Raw genomic sequence first — 21,780 nt, 5'->3', positions numbered from 1 at the left:
CGGGTGAAAATATTATGGGTATTTCTGCTAAAGAATTGTATTGTATTAAATATGAAGAACAAGATGAAGATAGATTTTAAGAAATGATAAGAAATGTTTTGATACCAAGTATAATCTCAAACTAAAAGTGAAGGAAGAGACGTTTAATGATGAACAACATGTGAAGACGTGAAGTCTACTGTTGTTAAAGTATACAATAACGATTTTTCATATGACACGAGCTTTTTTCTTGATTCGCTTAAGAAAATGGGCCACTTTCTGTAGTTGCACCTGATAACGTTAACATGGGGAGTGGTAGTGGTGTTGGTCAGCAAGGTGGTTTTCCAGCAGGTCACATGGGTCAAATTGGGTCAATGGGTCAAACAGGTTGAATTGATTTAATGGGTTAAATGGGTCAATTTGGTGGTTCTAGGTTTAGAAATGTTGGTGCTAGATCAGAGGATCATCGGAACTGGGGCACCACGAATATTTGAGGGTGCATCTGATCGAGATAAAGGTATTTTAAGGCTTTTACAGGTGTTAACTCGCACACCATTTTCATACATCGCATAAACCAATGACTTGATAATGCACAACATTAAATTGTTCTTTATTTTTGGTATGATACAACTTTATTTTTAATTTTTAATGCAGGTTTGATGAGATGAATATGGAGAATAATACGTAATTAGTAATAATAAAGGCCAAGGGTGAAGTAGGAGACCAGCTATCTCAGTTTTGGGGCTCAAGTTTTAGCGGTAGCTGTGGTTGAGGTCATGTCGCCGGTTATGGGTAGGTGGAGATGGTGTTTGGTAAGATTAGTATCTTTGTTTATATGCTTTGTTCAGTCTTCTCTCTTTTTTTTTTTTTTTGGGTAAGATTACTATTTACTATCACTGGGTTAAAAATGGTACCCGGTACATTTATGGGCCAGAATATTCAATGCTGTTTGTTTTTGGGTCGCAATTGCTTCTGCAAAGAGGGTGAACTTGCGTCTTATATGTCTAGATTAGTATGACTCTCCTTCAAACTGTAATAACTGTCATCAACTGATCAGCAACTTTTTGTTCCTCTCGTGTATAGGCGAGTTGGTTAATGATTTAAACATGGTTCAGGTCATAATGGAATTCCTTTTTTTTGTTGGTCGAAATGGGCGGGGTGACCTGAAACACGTTTTTTGTCCAAATTCTTTCCTTTTGATAATTAGAAAGTATTTAAAATTCAATAATAATTCATTAGTTTCTGGTAGAATTATTGAGGAAAAATGGATTGTCCCAGTTTGACCTGTTTCTTTTTAAGCTTTTTTTTTTTTTTTTTTTTTGGTACCTGCTTGACCCGTTAATGAAATCATAACCCAGATCGACCCATATATTAGGAAACGAGTCGAAGTTAGGTCCTCGATCCTCATCCTTGTGTGTAACTCATTTTTTTTTTCGCTTTGTTAATTGTTTAGGCATCCATGGAATCGATTCGCGACTCTCTATCTGAGGAGTTGGTTAAAATGACTGAGGAGGTATGTAAATCATCACCCAGATTGACCCATATTTATTATTTTTATTTATTTATTTTCTTATTTTGTTTATAACAGCTCATGTATTATTGTTGCAGTGTGAAAAACTACGGTCTGAAGTTGCTCTTCTGCCTAGAATTAAGGCATGAATCTATATATAAATATATATGATTTCTATTATATATATAAAATATGTAAATATTAATTATTCAGTAAATGTCATCAAATAATATAATATTACATAAATAATAAATGGTATTAAACTTAATAGCAAGTTTGAAAATAATTGTTATATTAATATTATTATCGTTACTTTTATTATTGTTAATATTGATATCAATAATTGTATCATTAATATTATTTTTATTTATTTATTTTCTTATTTTGTTTATAACAGCTCATGTATTATTGTTGCAGTGTGAAAAACTACGGTCTGAAGTTGCTCTTCTGCCTAGAATTAAGGCAGAGCTAGACGCACTAAAAGTCAGGCACTCAGCTGCACTAGAGTTAATGGGTGAACGAGATGAACAGGTAATACTACGTGTCAAAACGGGTCGCTTCCCAGTACGGGTCGACACATGTCTGGGTATCATTAAGCACCTTTTTGGCATTTTTTAGATTTGTTTTATATATATTTCATGTTAATAATGATTGCAATAACAATATTTTGACATTAATTGTCTAAACCTTTTAATAAAATGACTTAGAAAGTTGTATGAATGCCTGACCGACCCATTTGTCCCTACTGTTATGATTAATTTGAACAATTTTACATGAAACAGAACCAATTTAAAAATTCCTTAAATGGGCCAAAATTGCTACCACTACCAATAAAGCATTGTGATTTTAACTATTAATTAGTACAAAGAAAATGAAAACAAGTTTTGTTTTGTGTAGCTTGAAGAACTTCGTGCTGATATAGTGGACTTGAAGGAAGTGTACAGAGAACAAGTAAACATGCTTGTAAATAAGGTACTATATATCCTACAAAAGCAGATATGAAACTGTAAATAAGTAATCATAAATAAATATACTTAAAAGGAATGCAGTGATTCAATCTGAAACAGTTAATGGCTTAATTGTATATCCTTGCAGATCCAAAAGGATTCATCGATTAATGTTGACTAGAACAGGTTCGGTTGTTAATCTTGCTATAACATCATGATTCATGACTAACTTTTTATACAAATTCCCATTTCTACTGCATACGTTTAGTCTCTTTCTGTGTCTACTTATCTTCTATATTGCATAGTTTGTTGCATACTATAACTTGCTTTGTAATAACCGCATTTCAAACTTACTAACTTTACCGACTCTTTTTTTTTTTTTTTGTTGATTTGTAATGAAAATAACATCAGCTTCAATCGGAATTTTGGGGAGTTGGATTTCTGGCACCGTATGCAGGACAAAGAATCGCAGAAAGTGGACCTTTTTCATTGATGAAAGATCAGCGATGAGAGTGTACGTCTTCACAATTTTATATGTTCAATTGAGTGATGGGCAAAAGCGGTTTGTGTTAAAACGGGTCATAGATAGTTCAGGTTGAAACGGTTCATTTTAGCAATAACCTTATTAGGTTTTATAGTTAATGATTACAAAACATTCATATTTTTTATGTTCGAATGGTTACTTAATGTTACAATTAATATGCTAAAACTTTGGTAGTACTAATAATTGATATAGCATAAGTCTTTTTAGTTTGTTTGATTAAGAGTCGCCGTGCAACGCACGGTCTCTTAAAGGCTAGCATGTAAAAAAGGATACTCATGTTAAATGATTTCCGTAATTGAAAGGTCAATTAAAATTATTTCTGTAAATGAATGGTTTGACTTTTTAAAAAAACGCGTTTCCGTAATTATTTCCATATTGAATTGTTAGCAAACGAATTTTAATCAATTGGGTGGAAAACGTGTAAGTTGGCAGGGACACGCTAACCCTGTGTGCCGTAGCACCCACCAATCCCACCCCGAAAGAGACCTGTGCCGGAAAATTACCTCCTCCCAGTTACCCACAGTGGCGGCAAGGCGATCTTTACCCCAGCTAGCTAGACCCCCGAAAGCACTTCACAAACCTCCCCCCGGAGGGAGAGATAATTCCATGCGGAGCGCCCAGACTGAGAATCGAACTTGCGCCTCTATTGGGTGGAAGCTTCCCCCACCGTGGGCCCAGGGATCAAAGGCATCGGGTACCACTGAGCTATAAGCTCGTTGGTAATTTTAATCAATTAGGGGTAGTGTGGTAATGTCTAATTAAAATGAAATTTTTATTTAGTAATAATTGTTTCATATTTTGATCCAAGGGTTGTAACTAATTTATTTGATTAAATGAATGGTCAGAATCTCTTTATTGAAAACAATATTACTTATTTTGATTTTTCTTTTAATAAGAAGATGGGTTATTATTACCCGTTTATTTTGACAACTTCCCATAGATTCTTTTAACTTTGACGTTTATCTTCAAGACACGATATCACTTTTCAAGAAAAAGGAGTGGAATGCGATACATATACTTTCCGAGGTGCAAACGGCTAGCTTCGGATGGATATCAAAGCGGTTAAAGAAGTCTTCTTTGGAATGGCACCAATGGATCCTCAACCCGGGGTTCTATGTTGCTAACTCAAATAATAGAACGGGTGTAGGCTAATTCCTTTTTGTTTTTAATGTGACTCATATATATACATATATACATATATACATAGTCATTAATCTCTTGTATAGTATAGTTCCCGGAGCAATCCTTGTATAGTCTCGTGTTGCTCCGTTTGTTACTTTATTCTCGAAGGTTTCTAGTGTTTTATTGTAATATTTTATGGTTAATTCATTGTATAATTTCAAGATATATATATATATATATATATATATATATATATATATATATATTGTTATAAAATATCTAGATTGTGTTATAAAATATCTAGATTGGATGTTAATTTTATTATTATTATATTTCTTGCATAGTAATATTTTATACTATAAATAGACATGTATGGTAACCATTTAAGGTGCACCATTTCTCTTGAAATATCAATATCAATATTTCTTCTCTTCTTCTTCTCTCTTTTTCTCTCTTTGTTCTTATAACCATTAAAGGTAGTTATAAGCCTACTGAATTATAACACGTTATCAGCACGAAAAGCTTAGTGTAATTAAAAGATATCTCAAACGATCACGAATCACTAATCAAGGTATGAAATTATTAATAATTTTCAGACTCGAATATATCAAATTTTGGACTACTAACATTTATATTTATGTTATTTAAGTTATATATGGTCGGTTATACCACCTGAATTATATTTCTGTAATCTAACTTTTACTAACTTCACTAACATTTATATTTATGTTATTTAAGTTATATATGGTCGGTTATACCACCTGAATTATATTTCTGTAATATAACTTTTACTAACTTCACTAACATTTATATTTATGTTATTTAAGTTATATATGGTCGGTTATACCACCTGAATTATATTTTCTGTAATCTAACTCTTATTAACTTCACTAACATTTATATTTATGTTAATAAGACCTCATGATTGTACGCAACACGTCATTTGACAACACGGTACTTTATGTACGCAACACGTCATTTGACAACATGGTACCATGGGTCGAGATTAATTCCGATCAATACGAATACGACGGGGTCTTTATATGTTATCTAACATTTATGATTACTTATGCAATTAATCATTATTTATTTCATGCATACTAATGTTTATTCTTAAATTTATAATCTTAAAAGTTAAAATAAGAAAAAGTAGTTTGTATTTTTATTAAAAGTAAATCTTAAAAGTTAAAATAAAAAAAAGGAATGGTAAAATGGAGTAGTTTTTTGTCAAAAATGAAGTATTGAAAATGAAGTGGTCTCCTTCTATAACTAAAAAAAAATATATACTTTTATCAAATGAATTTTTTTGTGGCCGACAATTTCAAACACGAGTCCGTGTTTAGTTTATCAAGAATATCTCTTGCTTTGGTGAAAGGTCACGATCACGATATCAAGTGTTGTGAAAGAATTAAAAAATTGGTCAAGTGGCCTTTTAAAAACTAGAAAAAAAAATTTTAACAAAAAGTTTTTTTTATATATTTATAATTTATGGGTAACGTAAAAAAAAGGAAGTTTTTTTAAAAAAAAAAAACAAAGAAAGTGTTTAAATGAGTTTTACAGAAAGGGGGAAAGCAAAGTAAAAAAAAAACTTTTTTCCAAACAAAGGTAAATGAAAGTAGGACTTAATACAAGAAAAAAGTAAACATCTCCTAGACGTGATAAAATCTATCAATGATAAGTATTAGACTTGATGAGCTAAATGTGACAAAAATGTTTCAACATGTCTTATGTTAATTTTCTAAAATAAGTTATTATTATTCCGAGTTTAACACATATACATATGTTAATTAAAAACAACTTTTTTGTTCTTACGTAGTGTTGGGTTGCAATTTTGGTTGTATGCCATAATTCCATCCAGTAGAGTGACAATAGAAAACTTTTGATGATAATCAATAAAAAACTTTTTTCCAAACTTACCAAATGTTTTGTTAAAAACGTGACCGTTGAAAAAAGGAGGTTGAATAATAAAACTTAAAAAACAAATTATTTTTTTTTAAGAGTGTGCATCAAAATGGCCCGTTTAATAATGGGGAGTAAAAATATAGTCAAATTGTTTCAACGAACAAGGGTTCAATTGGACGTCTCTTAAAAAAAATCCGCGGGTACGGGTGATGGATCCAATGGATCCGCATCCACGACCCGCGGGTGCTATCCCTAATTGTGACAAGTACAAATCAACTAAAAGTCTAAAAGATAAATGCTCTTATAGGGACCAAATGTTCACAATAATTGCCTAAGCTAGATATGAAACAAATAGTTCATTAAAAAAAAAAAAGGTCGTTGTGCGTTTTCGAGATGATAGCCGAAATACACTTACAAAAGTAGGTCAGCCGTCAATTCTTTATGGCCATATCAACGTAGATCAACAAAATCATTTATGGTTTTGATAAAAGATTAATTGAAAATTATTTTTTTTTTTTTTTGGATTCTCGGTAACAAAAGCAAAGGTTGTTTTTGGTTGCCACAACAAACAAGACAGAGGTTGTTGACCTTTGTTGTTAAACATGGCACAAGTGAACAATAACAATAGATTATTGTTTTTGAAAAGAATAATGATGCGTTAATTTAATTGTATAAAATAAAATTAAAGAAAATGGTTTTCATTGATGACTATGAACAAACGCAAACAAAGTGTTTGTGGTATTTGGTGATTAAAAAAAAAGTGCATCTAAAGCTTCTACTGAAAATAATATGCATCTAAAGCTTCTACTGAAAATTAATGTGCAAGGTACAACATATAACTATATGGTCAAATTCATTTGAGCCTTCGGAGTCACAAGTATATGATGTATATATATTACCCAATTAACAAAATAGTAAATCGAAATTAATTCATATGAATAGTAAAACGAAATTAATTAATTTACTATTCACATAAAAAAGCGCATATGATGAAAAGCGCATCGCATATGATAAGCGCATATGATAAAAAGCGAATATGATGAAAAGCACAGCGCATATGATGAAAAGCGCATATGATTAAAAGCGCATATGGTGAAAAACACAGCGCATATGATTAAAGGCGTATATGGTGAAAAGGATATATGATAAAAAAGGCACATATGGTGATTAATGAAAAGTATATTGTGAAAAAGAATCACAAATGTTTCTTGAAAGAATTCAAGGTAAGATATATGAACCAATTCATCCATCATGTGAACCATTTTGATATTTCATGGTTCTAATAGACGCATCTAGCGGATGGTCTCATATTTGTATGTTATCGAGCCGTAATATGGCATTTGCAAAGTTTCTTGCACAAATTATTAAATTGAGAACACATTATTCTGATTACACCATTAAAAGGATGAGACTTGATAATGCTGGTGAGTTAACATCTCAAGCATTTAATGATCATTATATATCTACAGGGATTGTTGTTGAACATCCAGTTGCTCATGTGCATACACAAAATTGGTTTAGCTGAATCAATAGATAAACGCTTGCAGCTAATAACTATACAATTGATAATGAGTACAAGTCTCTCAATATTTATATGTGGACATGTAAATTTACATGCTGCGACATTAATTCGCATTATACCATGTGGAAGTCATAAATATTTTCACTTAATACTTGATTTTGGCCAAGAGCCAAATATTTTCCACCTTAGAACATTGGTTGTGCAGTGTATGTTCCAATTGTATCACCACAAAACAATAAAATGGTTCTTCAAAGAAAGATGGTAATATATTTTGGATATAAAACATCTTCAATCATAAGATATATTGAACCCATGATGGGTGATGTTTTTACAGCACGTTTTGCTGATTGTCATTTTAATAAAACATTGTTCCCTAGATTAGGGGGAGAAATAAAAATAAAAAATAAAATGATGCTTCATGATGTGAACATCAATTAAGGTATATTGAACTCGCACAAAAGAATGTGAAACGAAAGTTCAAAAATAATGCATATGCAAGAACTTGCAAATTAATTACTTTATGCATTTACAGATAAAAAAAAAAGTGACCAAATCATATATACCAGCTATAAATGCTCCAGCTCGAACTGAAATTCCAAAAGCTGGCAATAATGTCACTGTTGAGTCTTTGCCACGCATCAAACGTGGAAGATCAATTGGTTCCGAAGATAAAAATCCTCGAAAAAGAAAATCAGCTGATAATGAGGTAAAAGAAAGTGTTCAAGAAGAACCACAAATCAATATTCCTTCTGCAGAGGATATTGATAAATGTAAATACTAAAATTGCGATAAAATTATGCAATATTATGGAACCAAAATGAAATTAAAATCTCTATGAGATATTTTCATATAATGTTACAATGACATCATGAATAAAGATGATGATCTGAAACTAAAATCTGTCATTGAATATACAAAGTGGACATGATTGAGCTCAATGAAAAGGAGCAAGACGAGCTAAATTAGAATTGCTCGATAAAAGAAAAGTTTTCGGATCAATCGTTATCACTTTTAAAGATGTGAAACATATGGGATATAAATGAATTTTTATCCGAAAAGAAATGTGCAAATGAAGTTACAAGGCAAAACTAGACTTGTAACTCAATATTTCCCACAAAGACCAGAAATGAATTATGAAGAAAACTTATCCTTATGTAGTGAATACAATTACTTATTAGATACTTAATCAACCTGGTAGTTACTTAAATGCATCTCATGGATGTTGTTACTACTTATCTATGTGAATCACTTGATAGTGATATATATATGAATATATCTGAAGGGTTTAAGGTATCATAAGTATCTAATGCAAAACTCAAATAAATGTATTCCATTGAATCACAAAGATTTTTATATGGATTGATACAATAGTATAACCGATTAAATGACTACTTGAAAAAAAAGGGGTATACATATAAACTTATTTTGCACGTATGTTTTATAAAAACAATGTTCGGATATGTGATCGTAGTTGTTTATGTCAATGTTCTTAACATCATATGAACGAATAAAGAGATCTATGAAATCATTCAACTTCTAAAGAATTATTTTGAAATGAAAGATCATGAAAATCTTAACAGATCGGAAGTTCCATATTTTAGTGCAATTGAGGTTCTTATGTATCTTATAGATTGTACAAGACCTGACATTTCTCTTGCAGTTAATTTGTTGGCAAGATTCAGCTCAAATGACAATGGAGCGGGATCAAACACATATTTTGATACCCTTGAGAAACTGCTGATTTAAAATTATTTTATTATAACGTTTCAAAACAAGATTTGGTTGATTATATATATGCAGGTCATTCATCAAATCCTCATAAAGATAAATCTCAAACTCGATATGTATTCCTAAATGGAGATACCACAAAATCATGGCGTTCTTAAAACAAACACTTGTTGCAACATCATCATCAAATCATGACGAAGTGATTGCATTATATGAAACTACTCGAAAATGTGTTTGGTTGAGATCAATGACACAAATCATTATTGATTCTTGTGGACTAGAACGCTATAAAAGACTAACAACTATCTTCACCAACAACTATATATGAAGATAATGCAGCTTGCATAATACAAATGAAAGAAGAGTATCAAAAGTGACTGAACAAAATATAAATACTGACGAGGCGCCAAAGCCGTAGACGGTCTTAACGGTCATAAGTTTGATGGAAAAGAATGGTATGTTGGTAAGGCTCAGAAAAGACTACAAAGGAATAGGAATTGAAACAAGGGTTTGAGCAAACCATGAAGGAGACTGTAGACAAATCACAAGGGCTAAACTTGTACATAAAAGATTTAGATGATACAGTTTCAGATGAAAACCTCAGATTCTTCTCATATACTCAAGATCTCGTAAAAGACAACCAGATTAAAATGAGATACGTTCAATCAACAACTCTGCTGATCTTTATACCAAAGCACTGCCAACTGCTATTTTCAGAACACACGTTCATAATATTGGCATGAGACATGTTCAGAAGATGTAACAACTCAGGCGTTGCCTATTTGAGGGGGAGCCAACTCTATGCTGCACTCTTTTTCCCTTAGCTAAAGTTTTATCCCAATGGGTTTTCTTTAGCAAGATTTTTAACGAGGCAGTAATAGTTATTCTCTAATAAAATTGTCATCCAAGGGGGAGTGTTATAAAATATCTAGATTGTGTTATAAAATATCTAGATTGGATGTTAATTTTATTATTATTATATTTCTTGCATAGTAATATTTTATACTATAAATAGACATGTATGGTAACCATTTAAGGTGCACCATTTCTCTTGAAATATCAATATCAATATTTCTCCTCTCCTTCTTCTCTCTTTTTCTCTCTTTGTTCTTATAACCATTAAAGGTAGTTATAAGCCTACTGAATTATAACATATATATATATATATATATATATATATATATATATATATATATATATATATATATATATATATATATATATATATATATATATATATATATATATATATATATATATATAACTGTAAATCCATTTATTATAGTAAATGTGTTTGCATGTATCTATATTTATGTATTTATAAATAAATGTATTTCGGGTGTATATGGATATATCCATGGATGAAAGTTTTTCATCCATATCCATATCCGTATCCATTTAGGTTCATCCATATCCATTTATATCATCCATATCCATTATGTATCGGGTGGATCGGATGGATATTCATTGGATCGGGTGGCCATTGCCATCCCTAATAAGGGCATACATAATAACATAGAATTAGAATACAAAATTAAATACTCGTCAAACATCATGATCATGCATAAACTCTACAATTACGAATCTGCATCTACATTACTTGCTTGGCCAAAGCCAAAACAAGTATCATACATTGATACATACATTACAAGCGCTAAACATAAGCTTTGCACTTGAACTCATCCTTTTTTAAATCAAGCTACACTAAAATTATGGACTATTTTATCCTTCCTTTCATAAAATTATATCACGCTTATTTTTTTCAAACTAAAACCCTTCCCGAATAATTATATTAATGCCTACAATATTGCGACTCCTTTCTTCTTTTCCCAAAAAATTAATCGCTAGTTTCTACTTCAACGACACACATGTATTAATTTTAAATCATTGATTTTTAAATCCTTAATGCTCCTAATTTTTTTATTCATCTTTCTATGTTGATCTACAATTTTCGAAGATCCTAATTTATACTCATCCTTGTATTTCAATCAGCTGCAATCTTTTTTTTCATTATTATTTAATTTTTCAAGCGCTAATGATATACTATACCATCCAGCGATGTTTTGATATTATTTGATCAAACGATCCTAATTTTTTTTATTGGGTGGTTGTGGTCCTAATTTTTTGTTATTGATTGTTTCAAATTTTTCTTTTATTATTATATGATTGTTAAAACTAAATTTTTGCATTTTGCCTTTCAAAAAAAAAAAAAAATTTTTGCATTTTGGTAATAACTATTTCAGACTTGGACTTTCTTTTGTTATTGTTAAAACTAATTTTTCTTTTATCCTTCCTTTCATAAAATTAAATATCTGACCACGAATTGTAAGACTTAAATCTATCTATCTATACTATCATTTAAATTGCTAAAAGTATGATGTCATAAATAAGCAATTACAAAGTAAAAAGAAAATTAAAAAACAAAATAAAAAAAATCTTAGCCACTCTAATGATGTCATCGATAGTAATTAATTAAAAATTAAAAACAAAATTTATACAATTTAAAATTTTAAGTAATTGAAAATGTCACATGCTTTTTTCATCTTCTCAAAAAATTTGCTGGATTTTCTCACGCATTTTTTTTTTCATTGGCATTAAGAATTCAAAATTTGAACACACCTCATTTTCATATTCCAATTCTTATCTTGCTGAGAGTTTTTCTATATAATTCTTCATCTTCTTCACTTTTTTTATTTGAACTAGTTAAAGACCCGCGATTTCGCGGGATTTTTGAAAAGTCGAATCATTGTAGTTGACCCATTTAGTTTATAAGGGAAGTTTTGACCCAAATAATATAGGATTAAGACACGCTGATTAGCAAGATTATTCAAGAAAATGACCATTGTAGTTGACCCATTTAGTTTATAAGGGAAGTTTTGACCCAAATGATATAGGATTAAGACACGCTGATTAGCAAGATTATTCAAGAAAACTTTTGTAGTGATGTTATAAATTAGAGAACTACATGTAGATAATAATATGTCATTAACAATAGTCGTTAACAATTAATAAATAAAGAACCATATGTATATATTGTAATGTGTCATGATCTGTTATATCAGTATGCATAAATTAGAATTCCATGCACATCTCACCTCTATATATGATATTACCTATTTACTACTCCTATTACAATCATCCGGTAAGCTATTCCAGCACTTACCACATTTGTTTATCTCGTACTGTGTAACATGTCGACCCTTGCTACAAACTGATTCTTCAACACTTTAGTTGCTTAATTGACAAAGATTCCACCATTTATATACCTTATTCCAAGCAGCAATAGGATATTTGCAGAAGATCAATGTGTGTTCAACGGATTCGATGCTATCATTACACATGGGACATCGAACCATATCCAAATCAATCCCCCGTTTATGAAGCTCACATTGAACCGGTAGCCTCTTCAACCTAGCCCTCCAAATGAAAACTTCAATCATTTTAAGAACTAAGTTGTACCTAAATGTTTCTTGATCACGACTGTATCATTGAAAGACCTGTTCCTCAATCATCCTTGTTAATCCTTGTGTTGCAAAAGTAACCTTCTTATATTTCTTCTTATATATACCTAATCAAAATCAACCTAAAATCAATTTCGCAAGAAGAATAAATAGAAATATAAAATTTTATTGCGGGGGAATGATGGATGAAAGTCGGCCATTGTCTAGCTAATTGTACCAGTACTGAACATTTCAGTTCCAAAATTCATGTTAATAGTCATGTTAACGTTTGAATAATCAACCCTATGTGTGTAGAACTTCAAGATCTTCATGAAATTGCAAAAAAAATCAAGGGTGCTTTACCCGATTTCAAGTCAGTTATATTTATTCCTACTCATCAGAACCCCTATACTTTATAATTTTAAAAGAAAAGAACAGGAAGATTATCCTTTTCTTAAGTTAATCATAAAACAATTAAAAATTAAAAATAAATAAATAAAAATCTTACATTGTCTTTGAAGCACCTTTACCTATAATCTCATTATATTGCCAACAACTAACAAATCAACATGTAATAGTCTTCGAACTAATATCAGCACGTTTTAGCCTATACAAACTGTTAATTATACACTAAACTAAGATTATAACGCTTACATAAGAGAAATTTCAATTGTGTGTACCTACTTTGTTAGATGTTCAAGATATAATTCCAGTTGCATTACGGCATTACGGTGTCCAAGATTAGCTTTGTCTTAATACTAATATCCTTCGTGTTAGCCAATATGTCAACTGATTCAACTTCATTTCTTAGAATGTCAAACTCTTTTGTTAATTCAAAGTTTGAATCAATCAACAACCATCTTCAGCACCCTCATTCATGATTTCAGCTGTTGCAATCTTTTGATTCAATTCATCAATTAAAGTCTCAATACCCAAATTTGTATTAAAGTCTCAATACCAGATTTGTACTTTGATTTGTTTAAGTTGAGGCTCGGTATAAATAATTTGTAAGGTTGCCGCTTTCTAAGCACAAGCCTCATCGGAGTTTCTTTCATTGTATCCTTTTTTGAAGACGTTTTCTGTTTGAAAATGTTTTCTGTATTTATAAAAGTTTTATTTATTTTTGTCAAAATAAAAACAAAACAAAAAAAAATACAACACGTTTTGCTGTTGTTAACTGACTTGGATAACCACTTTGTTGAATCTGAATGTTCCAAAGTTATGTTGTTACTTAAATTTTTGGAATAATGACATATGAGAAACCTGGAAAATAAAGGATGTAATTTCATAAAATAAAAATAAAAAACATAACCTGTAATAGTTACAGTAGTTGAAAAAGGTAGATTTAAAGAGTATGATAATCAATAGTGCCTGCAATTCTCCATAAGTTAGTAAAATACATAAACAACCATGATTTGACATGAACGACTTAAACATAAAATCGAATTATGTAAATTGAACTAAAACCACAACTATTTGACTTGAAGATAGTACCTTCTTGGTCTGAGTGGCTGAAAGAGAGCAGTTTGATCCGCCTGCAGATTACAAAGATCACACATTAGTTCATGATAAAGCAAGAAACCAACTATTGTTTTACCTGTATAACCGACTGCTGGTATAAGAAACCAACTATTGTGTTACCGAAACCCGTTCTTGCAGCTCCATGAACATCTTTTCCTTCCAAGAGAGGAGGAATACCTCTGGATTGAATCTATAATCATATTGTATGCATACAAGTTAAAAAAGTTAATGCACATAACATAAAATAGCCAAAAAAAAAAAAAAGGTTCAAGCCTTTTTGGTTTACCTGTGTCATATACTGAAAACCCATATCCACAATAGCTTTCTTGGTTGGTTCAGACAACAGTAAAGGCATAAAGGAATCAGTATTCATAATACCCGTTTCAGCACCACGTTTCACCTTCATTTTCTTCGTCTCCTTTTTCCTCCTCTTCTTCCTCAACGTTCAAACCCTCATCTCTGTCTTTTTCCTCTTTAATTTCATCGGTCTCTATCTCGGCTTCTTCACTTTTCGTCTTTTTGTTTTTCTTCATCTTCTTCGACCTATCATTGAAACATATTAACATAATAAACCAGGACTTACTTGGCTTTTCGGACAACGTGATTAGGTAAAGCTCAAATTTATCTTTTTAATGGGTTCCTTTACAAATTACCTATCATTGAAACATTTAGTAATAAACACATACCCCCTCCTTAAACTTTCCCTCTATTCTAGATCCCTTCTTTACTTGGCTTTTTGGCCCTTGTGAGCCTAACAATCATTCAAAATAATAACTTCAGTAACTATACAACAACAAATAGAAGAAACCTAATAAATGTTAAAAATAACATAATAATAAACCAACAACAAATAGAAGAAACGCATATAAACTATATATGTGTTTCGGACCAATCCAACTTGTACCCAAGTCTAATCGCTTTGAAACAAAGAGATCTTGAAAATTACCCAACCCGTCAGACCCGCCCACAATGCCACCTTTATGCCACCAACTAAAAAAGACTATTAAGAGAGTTCAGAACAAGGTATCAAACATGTAAATGAACAGTATAAGTAGGGCCCACAGCTTCTTTCATTCGCATGTTAGAGCTTTCCGACTAGGAACCTGTTTACTCAGATGTTACAATTCTAACATAGGTTAGCTAAACCCATTTAATTGCATTGTAAATTTTATATCTTGAATAAAACACACGATCAGTTCTAATTGGAAAAAATTAGGCATTTAAAAAAAGCACTTCAATTAGGAAAAATAAGGCATTTAAACAAAGCACCCTCGGTTATATATTGTTTACTACAAGTAGCTAAAATAACCCAAAAGACACACACACATAACACGTACAAATGCTTACCCAATGATCTTTCTCCTCATTATGGGGTCTAATTATGTTCATCAAGTTACACAAACCTTACTTCTTTCCAATTGACTGCTGAGAAAATTTGACAGATCAACATGCCTGATCCTACCCCCATCTCCTTATCAAGATAAAGAACAATAATTAATCATGATAACCATTCATTTGATACCCATAACTACTAAAAAATCTGAATTTTTCCCAAAATTAAGCTATTTAAACAAGATTAAAACTGTCCACGTGTCTACATTGGTCCAGCAAATGTAACATCCAAACCCTCAAGTATATGTATTTATTTGATCAACAATCAATAGTAGCATCTAAAACTCATATAAATCTGATATTTTACTGAATAAATATCAAACAATTACAGATTAGAGATAGTTATACCTTTCTTCTTCGATCTTGCTGCTGCATCTTTAACCTAACACACAATCAATCCTTCTCTTATTTCAGAAAATAAGTGGTGTAGCAACAAATGAAGAAAGATTAATCGTACGAAAGATTAATCATACGAAAAAACTCGAAGAATCACCAAGTCAAATATATCAAAATATAACCAATTTAGTAACCATTAACAGCTGTTTATCTAATAATTATCAATGATTTCAGTGACTGTAGTATGCAGTTTAACAATAATACAATTACCAAATTTATAGAGCAACTCATACACGGCAAATCAGATAACAGTGAAACAAATAAACCTCCTAGGCGTCTAAAAATTCTGCGATTATAAGTTGCACCAACCTGAACATGTGTTACTTGTGCAGAAACAATAGTAAACTTTCACAAAAAGCAAAAAAAAACAAAAACAAAAAAGAAACACAAAATCAGCAACAAAGAGCAGCCAAATTTAAAAACACAATAATAACAAAGAATATGTTGAAATTAAGTATAAGAATAAGAAAAATAGCCCTTAGCTTCAACTTTATCACCAGTCAAAAAAGCATAAGACGTTTTGTGCATTCCCCATACACCACAAGTTATCATGTTTCTTTGGATCAATTGTTGATACTTCATCGAATTTTGATATAACATCTGCATAGTTACCAAATCAAATCAAAAATCCTATTTCACCTCTACTCCATCAAAAATATAACAAAAATTGATTCGATCGAAATGTAACCTTCTAACAAAAATTCTTTACCAACAACATACAATTATAAATGATACTAATAATGAAATCGAACAATGGAACACCTAAGCACTTCAATCGTATTAACGTATTGTTCGAAGCATTAAATAAAATCCCTGAATCGACATAAATAAAAATGCAGATATGAAAGTATGGATGAAAATCGTTAACGTTATTGTTATTGATCGAAAATTAAAATAAATGATAAATTGAAACCCTTCTTACATTGTTAAAATTTCTTCTATACGATTCATCAGACTTTTTCTTCTCCATCATATAAATCATTTGATTCATGGGATTGTAACAATCATCGGATTCATCCGATTGTAACCGAACAAGTTAGATCATCGGATTATGATGATCAACAATCATCGGATTAATGTTGTGAATGAATGTTGATTACCAAGTGGATATGTCATTTGGTTTATGAAGACGATTCGAGAGAGGAATTACCAATCAAGGTTCCATTTTTATCGAAATTAATGAACTATTTTCCTTAATTACAGGGAATGCAGTTTAAAATTCAAATTTTGAATTCGTATCTAATTATTTTATGAAGGGTATTCTTGTACCTAGATGTACCCTAATTTTAGATTAAGTAATGGATTAGTAGGATTAATCTTAACCACTGGATTAAAGGGTATGTAAAAGTCCAATGTTGATCTAATGGTGATTAAAGGATAGATTAGGAAGACTTATTTGTTAATAAAAGTTCTCTTTTAAAGTATAGTAAGATTGTTCCATAACTCAAATTGATATTTTCATCTTCTGGAACCTTCATCGAACTGCAAATGCATCGATTCATCAAGTATGTATGTTATCTTATTGCTAATTGACCTTATTAGTTTAAGTATTGTTAGGGTTTTTTTAGTTAAGGGTTTGATTATGTATTACACATATTTTTGGTTCGATGTATATTAATCTGATTTTTTGGATCCTAGGAATTAACTTACTTTTGTTAAGTTTGATTTGTTAGTCTATGTTGTTACTGAAAGATCCAATTAAAATGGAGAAAGATGTTATGATCATTGTTCTAATATATTTGTTTAGAAACATAAAAATATATTCGAGGCACACAATGTGTTCGATGAAATGCCATAGAAGAATATGATGTTTAGAGTTACTATTTACATTTCCTCATCAATTTTATAATGTACTAGCATTTGTGGTTTCAATGATTGTGTACATTATTTGAGTTCTATAATACAACAATGTTGTTCTCGGTGCTATTAAAATTACACGAGTTGTTTTAAACCTGGATGGGTTGAATGATTTGTGAAGTTGCTATACGAGGATTGTTAAAAGATGATAATATAGGCTTAAATGAGAGGGAGATGTATATACTTAAGATTTTGTTATATGGATCAAGTTTTATCCGCCAAGTAATGAATGTGAGTTCATTTTGGTAGAAGTGGGGATGACCCACATATTGAGGAACTTGAATTAAAAGGAATTATATAAGTGAATGCACTATTAAAAAAATTCAAGAAAGTGTTGTGCTGAAACTTTTATTAAGGATTTATATTCTATTCAACATTTGAAGTTCATAAACACAATCTTTAAGTATTAGTGGATGAGTGGATGTCGTTGACACGTATAATTATACATGTAAACACTAAATTTCATATTTTGTTCCTATTGTTTAGAACAGTGTGCCTCTTGATGAGTACAAAAGCTGTTACTACAATTCATTTTTTGACTTTAGTTTATTATTAGATGTGATATTGCAACACTGAATTAGCTTGACCAGGGAGGTTGTGTTTTGTTGGCCATTGTTGTCCAAATGTCATGTCTTTTTGTTTTATTGATGTTTTTTTTTTTGCTATGTTGGCTGCAAGAGTCCTGTTTGGATCACTGTTACCTGGACAGTTTTTTTATTTTATTTTAATTAACTCAGATCATGTCATGTTAGAGAGGTAACAAGGAAACTATCGGTGGTCATGGTGTGTACAAGTAAGTGGCCGCAGTTGCTAGATTTGAAGTTGAATATCAAGTAATGAACCTATTTTGGGTCATTAAAGTTTGAGAATGTGATCACGTACAACATCTTCAAGATACACGAGTCATAGTAATGAATATTAAGTTGCGGGGTCATTCAAATGCAGATTTTTAGTTTCAGTTTATTAATTTTGCTAGATATGTACATTTTGTAGGTTTGAAAGGATGAGAGCTAACGATAAAATCTTATTGGTTTTGCAAAGGTACAATTCCATTCATGGGTTCAAATTGCCACCTTAAATGGGTTGACCTTATGATTTCATTTTCTACTTCGAGTTTTTATATTCTTTACTTGAACAAACCCGTAAATTCACGGGTCTTTTAACTAGTATGGAGAAATTCTACAATTACCAAATTCTTACTAAAGAAATTTTACTAAATAACATGGACTAGTGATTTGGCATTCCATGTCATCCCACTAACTTATCTCAAACTAACTTCCCATTTCACTTGCCTAACTTCTCTCTTTTAATTTAGTACTAGTTATATTTATTTTGTTTACCCATTTTCTTCCTTCCCTCTTTCCGATAAAAACATCCACTTACTCTATCCCCCAAAACAATTGATTCACGGTTCGATGATGAAAAGCATATTGTGTTTGTATGTGATATTTCACAAATTCCAGCAATAAAATAATCGTATTCATATTCAAAGCACTTGCATATGTTTTTTCCCCATTAAGACATATATATACGAACTTGTACCATAATTTATATGCATTGTCAATTATGTTATGTTACTTTAGATCACATGACATATAATAGAGACAATATAAATCTATCAATTTACATGACTGAAACTACGAATCAAAAAGTAATAAATGATAATCTTTCTCAATAAATAAACTAAAATTGAACAAAATGTACCCCATTGTATAAAACAGAAACATATAAAATCATACCCAACATGAGATGAGCTAAATCATAAAATAAAATAAAAAAGTAGCTACGGATGAATAAATTCAGAAGTATTTGGATGCATAAATGTCATATTTGAAGCATTAAAGGTTGCATTTAATGAGTTGATTTGTGATGGTTGATGCATTTGGATGCCAAAATGTTGTACTTCATCTGATGTTACTTGATGAAACATCCTACTAGTTTGCGAAGAATATTGGGGAGGTTGCATAGCATAACTAGGAATATATCCACTATACTGAGGATGAATGTTAGCATATCCACTATGATTATATTCATTATGAACTTGGTACACATTTTGATTAATCTGCATTCAGAATAATACATGTTAATAGTTAGAGTAAATCAGCTGGAACATGATATTAGCACATTTTTTCTAATAATTATGAGTTTTGCATTACTTTAAATTACCTTTGTCTCACTCCTTGTGCGTTTCTTTATTTGTTCTGTATCATCAACTCCAAAAGCACCTTCACTTTGATTAGAATCTTGCAAAATCTGCAATTGAAATCTAGCATTTAACATAATATGAAAAATAATGGTCAGATATTTAAGAACCCAATAATAGAGTTCGAACCTTGTTCTTTTTTTGCATTTTGGTAATAACTATTTCAGACTTGGACTTCAACCTATTACTAGGAGGACGACCTTTTCCCCGTACGGGCAAAGGATCACGAATCTTTTTGTTATCCTTGATAGAAGGACTCAAATCTTGTGTACACGCGAAGCTACTAGGACTACTTTTTACCTCTAAAACTTCCTTCTTTAATTGGTTGACACGATCAAGTACAAGACTACACTTATCTTCTAACTCATATGCCAAATCTGCCACTTCAGAGAAAGCATTACACATTTTATCATAACGACTCCCAACTTCCGAGCCAGACCAATCACTATAACTGACTTTAACCTTAGTATGTATTCTCTTTACATCTTTCCTCCATCTTCTTATAATGTACTTAACTGGCACCGAATACATGTTATTATGGATGAGTACCATAAGTGCATGCCTACACAACATTCCCCGAAACTCAAACAAACGACAAATACATTTAACATCACATTCATCATCACAATTTGTCTTTTTAAGCAAAACGGTAAATGACTGCTACCTTATTTTTTCATCAACTGTAATATCCTTTATTACTTCATATTTTGAATACTCTTGTTCTAGTTTTGAATAACCAATCTCGCAATACATTTTTCCCGTTAACTCATTCCGAAACTCTTTAAACTTAGTTGTTGGTCCCTTGATAACAACAGGAGAATTGTAGGGGGGGTGAATACAATTTCTTTTAAATAACTTAACAGTTAAACACGATTAGTATTCAAGCATGTAAATTAAATAGAGTCACAGGTAATTTTCAACAGTTATTCTTTATTGATTGAATCACAAAGAATCACAACTAACCTTGGCGGAATGATAGTTGGTTGATACAGATTACCTAGAATATAGCTAAGAGGTAAACTAAAAGCTATTACACGTTTTTGATTCTAAATAAATAAACCCACACCGCTAGTTGTTACAATAGTGGATACAACAATTTATAGTAGTCCTATTAACCGTGTAATGGTTCTATTGTCCACTGGTACATAGGATGTCTATACTTGTGGGGACAACTGCATCAGAGAGCATGCTCTCCTCTTTCCTCTTTGGTAGCTATTTGCAGGAATACCCCAATTCGGTTTGGCACCACTATTTGATTAAACAAATAGAATGTTGTGTTCCCTAGGTGTTGACAAAGTATAACCTATGTCTGCACATGCGTTAAACTTCTGCATTCTGACGTGGTCTTGTAAGGTCACTTGTCAGCCGCCGACGCGTGTCCTTTTCTGTTCAACTTTGTCTTAGACTTCTGTTAAATAGTACAATTGATGTAGACCACTCGGGAAACCACTATACTTATAATGGAGCATAGCTGTCTTGTGTAGTAAGCTGCATTCCAGCTATGCTGGTTCTTCATTGCTGAGACACTTGATATTCTTGATCTGCTGAGTACACATCCTGTGCTGATTGAAGAACACTGTCTACCTTGTGTTGGTGGACTGAGCAGCAAACTACACCCGATACAGCAATATCTGCTGTCTATACATAAACAAACTTGTGCTGACTGCACATAACATTTTAGTGCAAATAAATTACAGTTTTGTCATAATTAAATCCT

General features: G+C 31.3%; 1 protein-coding gene across 2 annotated transcripts; it reads left to right on the top strand.

Annotated features, from left to right (window-relative positions):
* The first annotated feature begins 293 nt into the window (after positions 1–293).
* Positions 294–3,242, top strand: LOC139866909 (golgin candidate 5-like). Of its 2 annotated transcripts, XM_071855201.1 has the most exons (7): positions 294–496; positions 634–791; positions 1,433–1,492; positions 1,907–2,020; positions 2,387–2,461; positions 2,585–2,622; positions 2,848–3,242. In XM_071855201.1, the coding sequence occupies exons 2-6, from the start codon at positions 756–758 to the stop codon at positions 2,615–2,617; spliced, it is 318 nt and encodes a 105-aa protein (XP_071711302.1). In that variant the 5' UTR covers positions 294–496; positions 634–755; the 3' UTR covers positions 2,618–2,622; positions 2,848–3,242. The 2 variants fall into 2 exon arrangements, with proteins under 2 accessions (XP_071711302.1, XP_071711303.1); XM_071855202.1 differs by lacking the exon at positions 294–496 and having other exon boundaries at positions 638–771.
* Positions 3,243–21,780: the final 18,538 nt, after the last annotated feature.

This window comes from Rutidosis leptorrhynchoides, chromosome 9 (assembly GCF_046630445.1).
Source record: "Rutidosis leptorrhynchoides isolate AG116_Rl617_1_P2 chromosome 9, CSIRO_AGI_Rlap_v1, whole genome shotgun sequence".
Lineage (NCBI taxonomy): Eukaryota > Viridiplantae > Streptophyta > Magnoliopsida > Asterales > Asteraceae > Rutidosis > Rutidosis leptorrhynchoides.
Note: the sequence above shows the minus strand (reverse complement) of the source record. Positions and strands in the feature narration are given on the sequence as shown.

Coding starts and splice junctions, on each gene's coding strand:
- LOC139866909 (XM_071855201.1), top strand. CDS start 756: ATGTCGCCGGTTATGGGTAGGTGGAGATGGTGTTTG. Junction 792..1,432: donor GTAGGTGGAGATGGTGTTTG/GTAAGATTAGTA, acceptor TTAATTGTTTAG/GCATCCATGGAATCGATTCG. Junction 1,493..1,906: donor TGGTTAAAATGACTGAGGAG/GTATGTAAATCA, acceptor TTATTGTTGCAG/TGTGAAAAACTACGGTCTGA.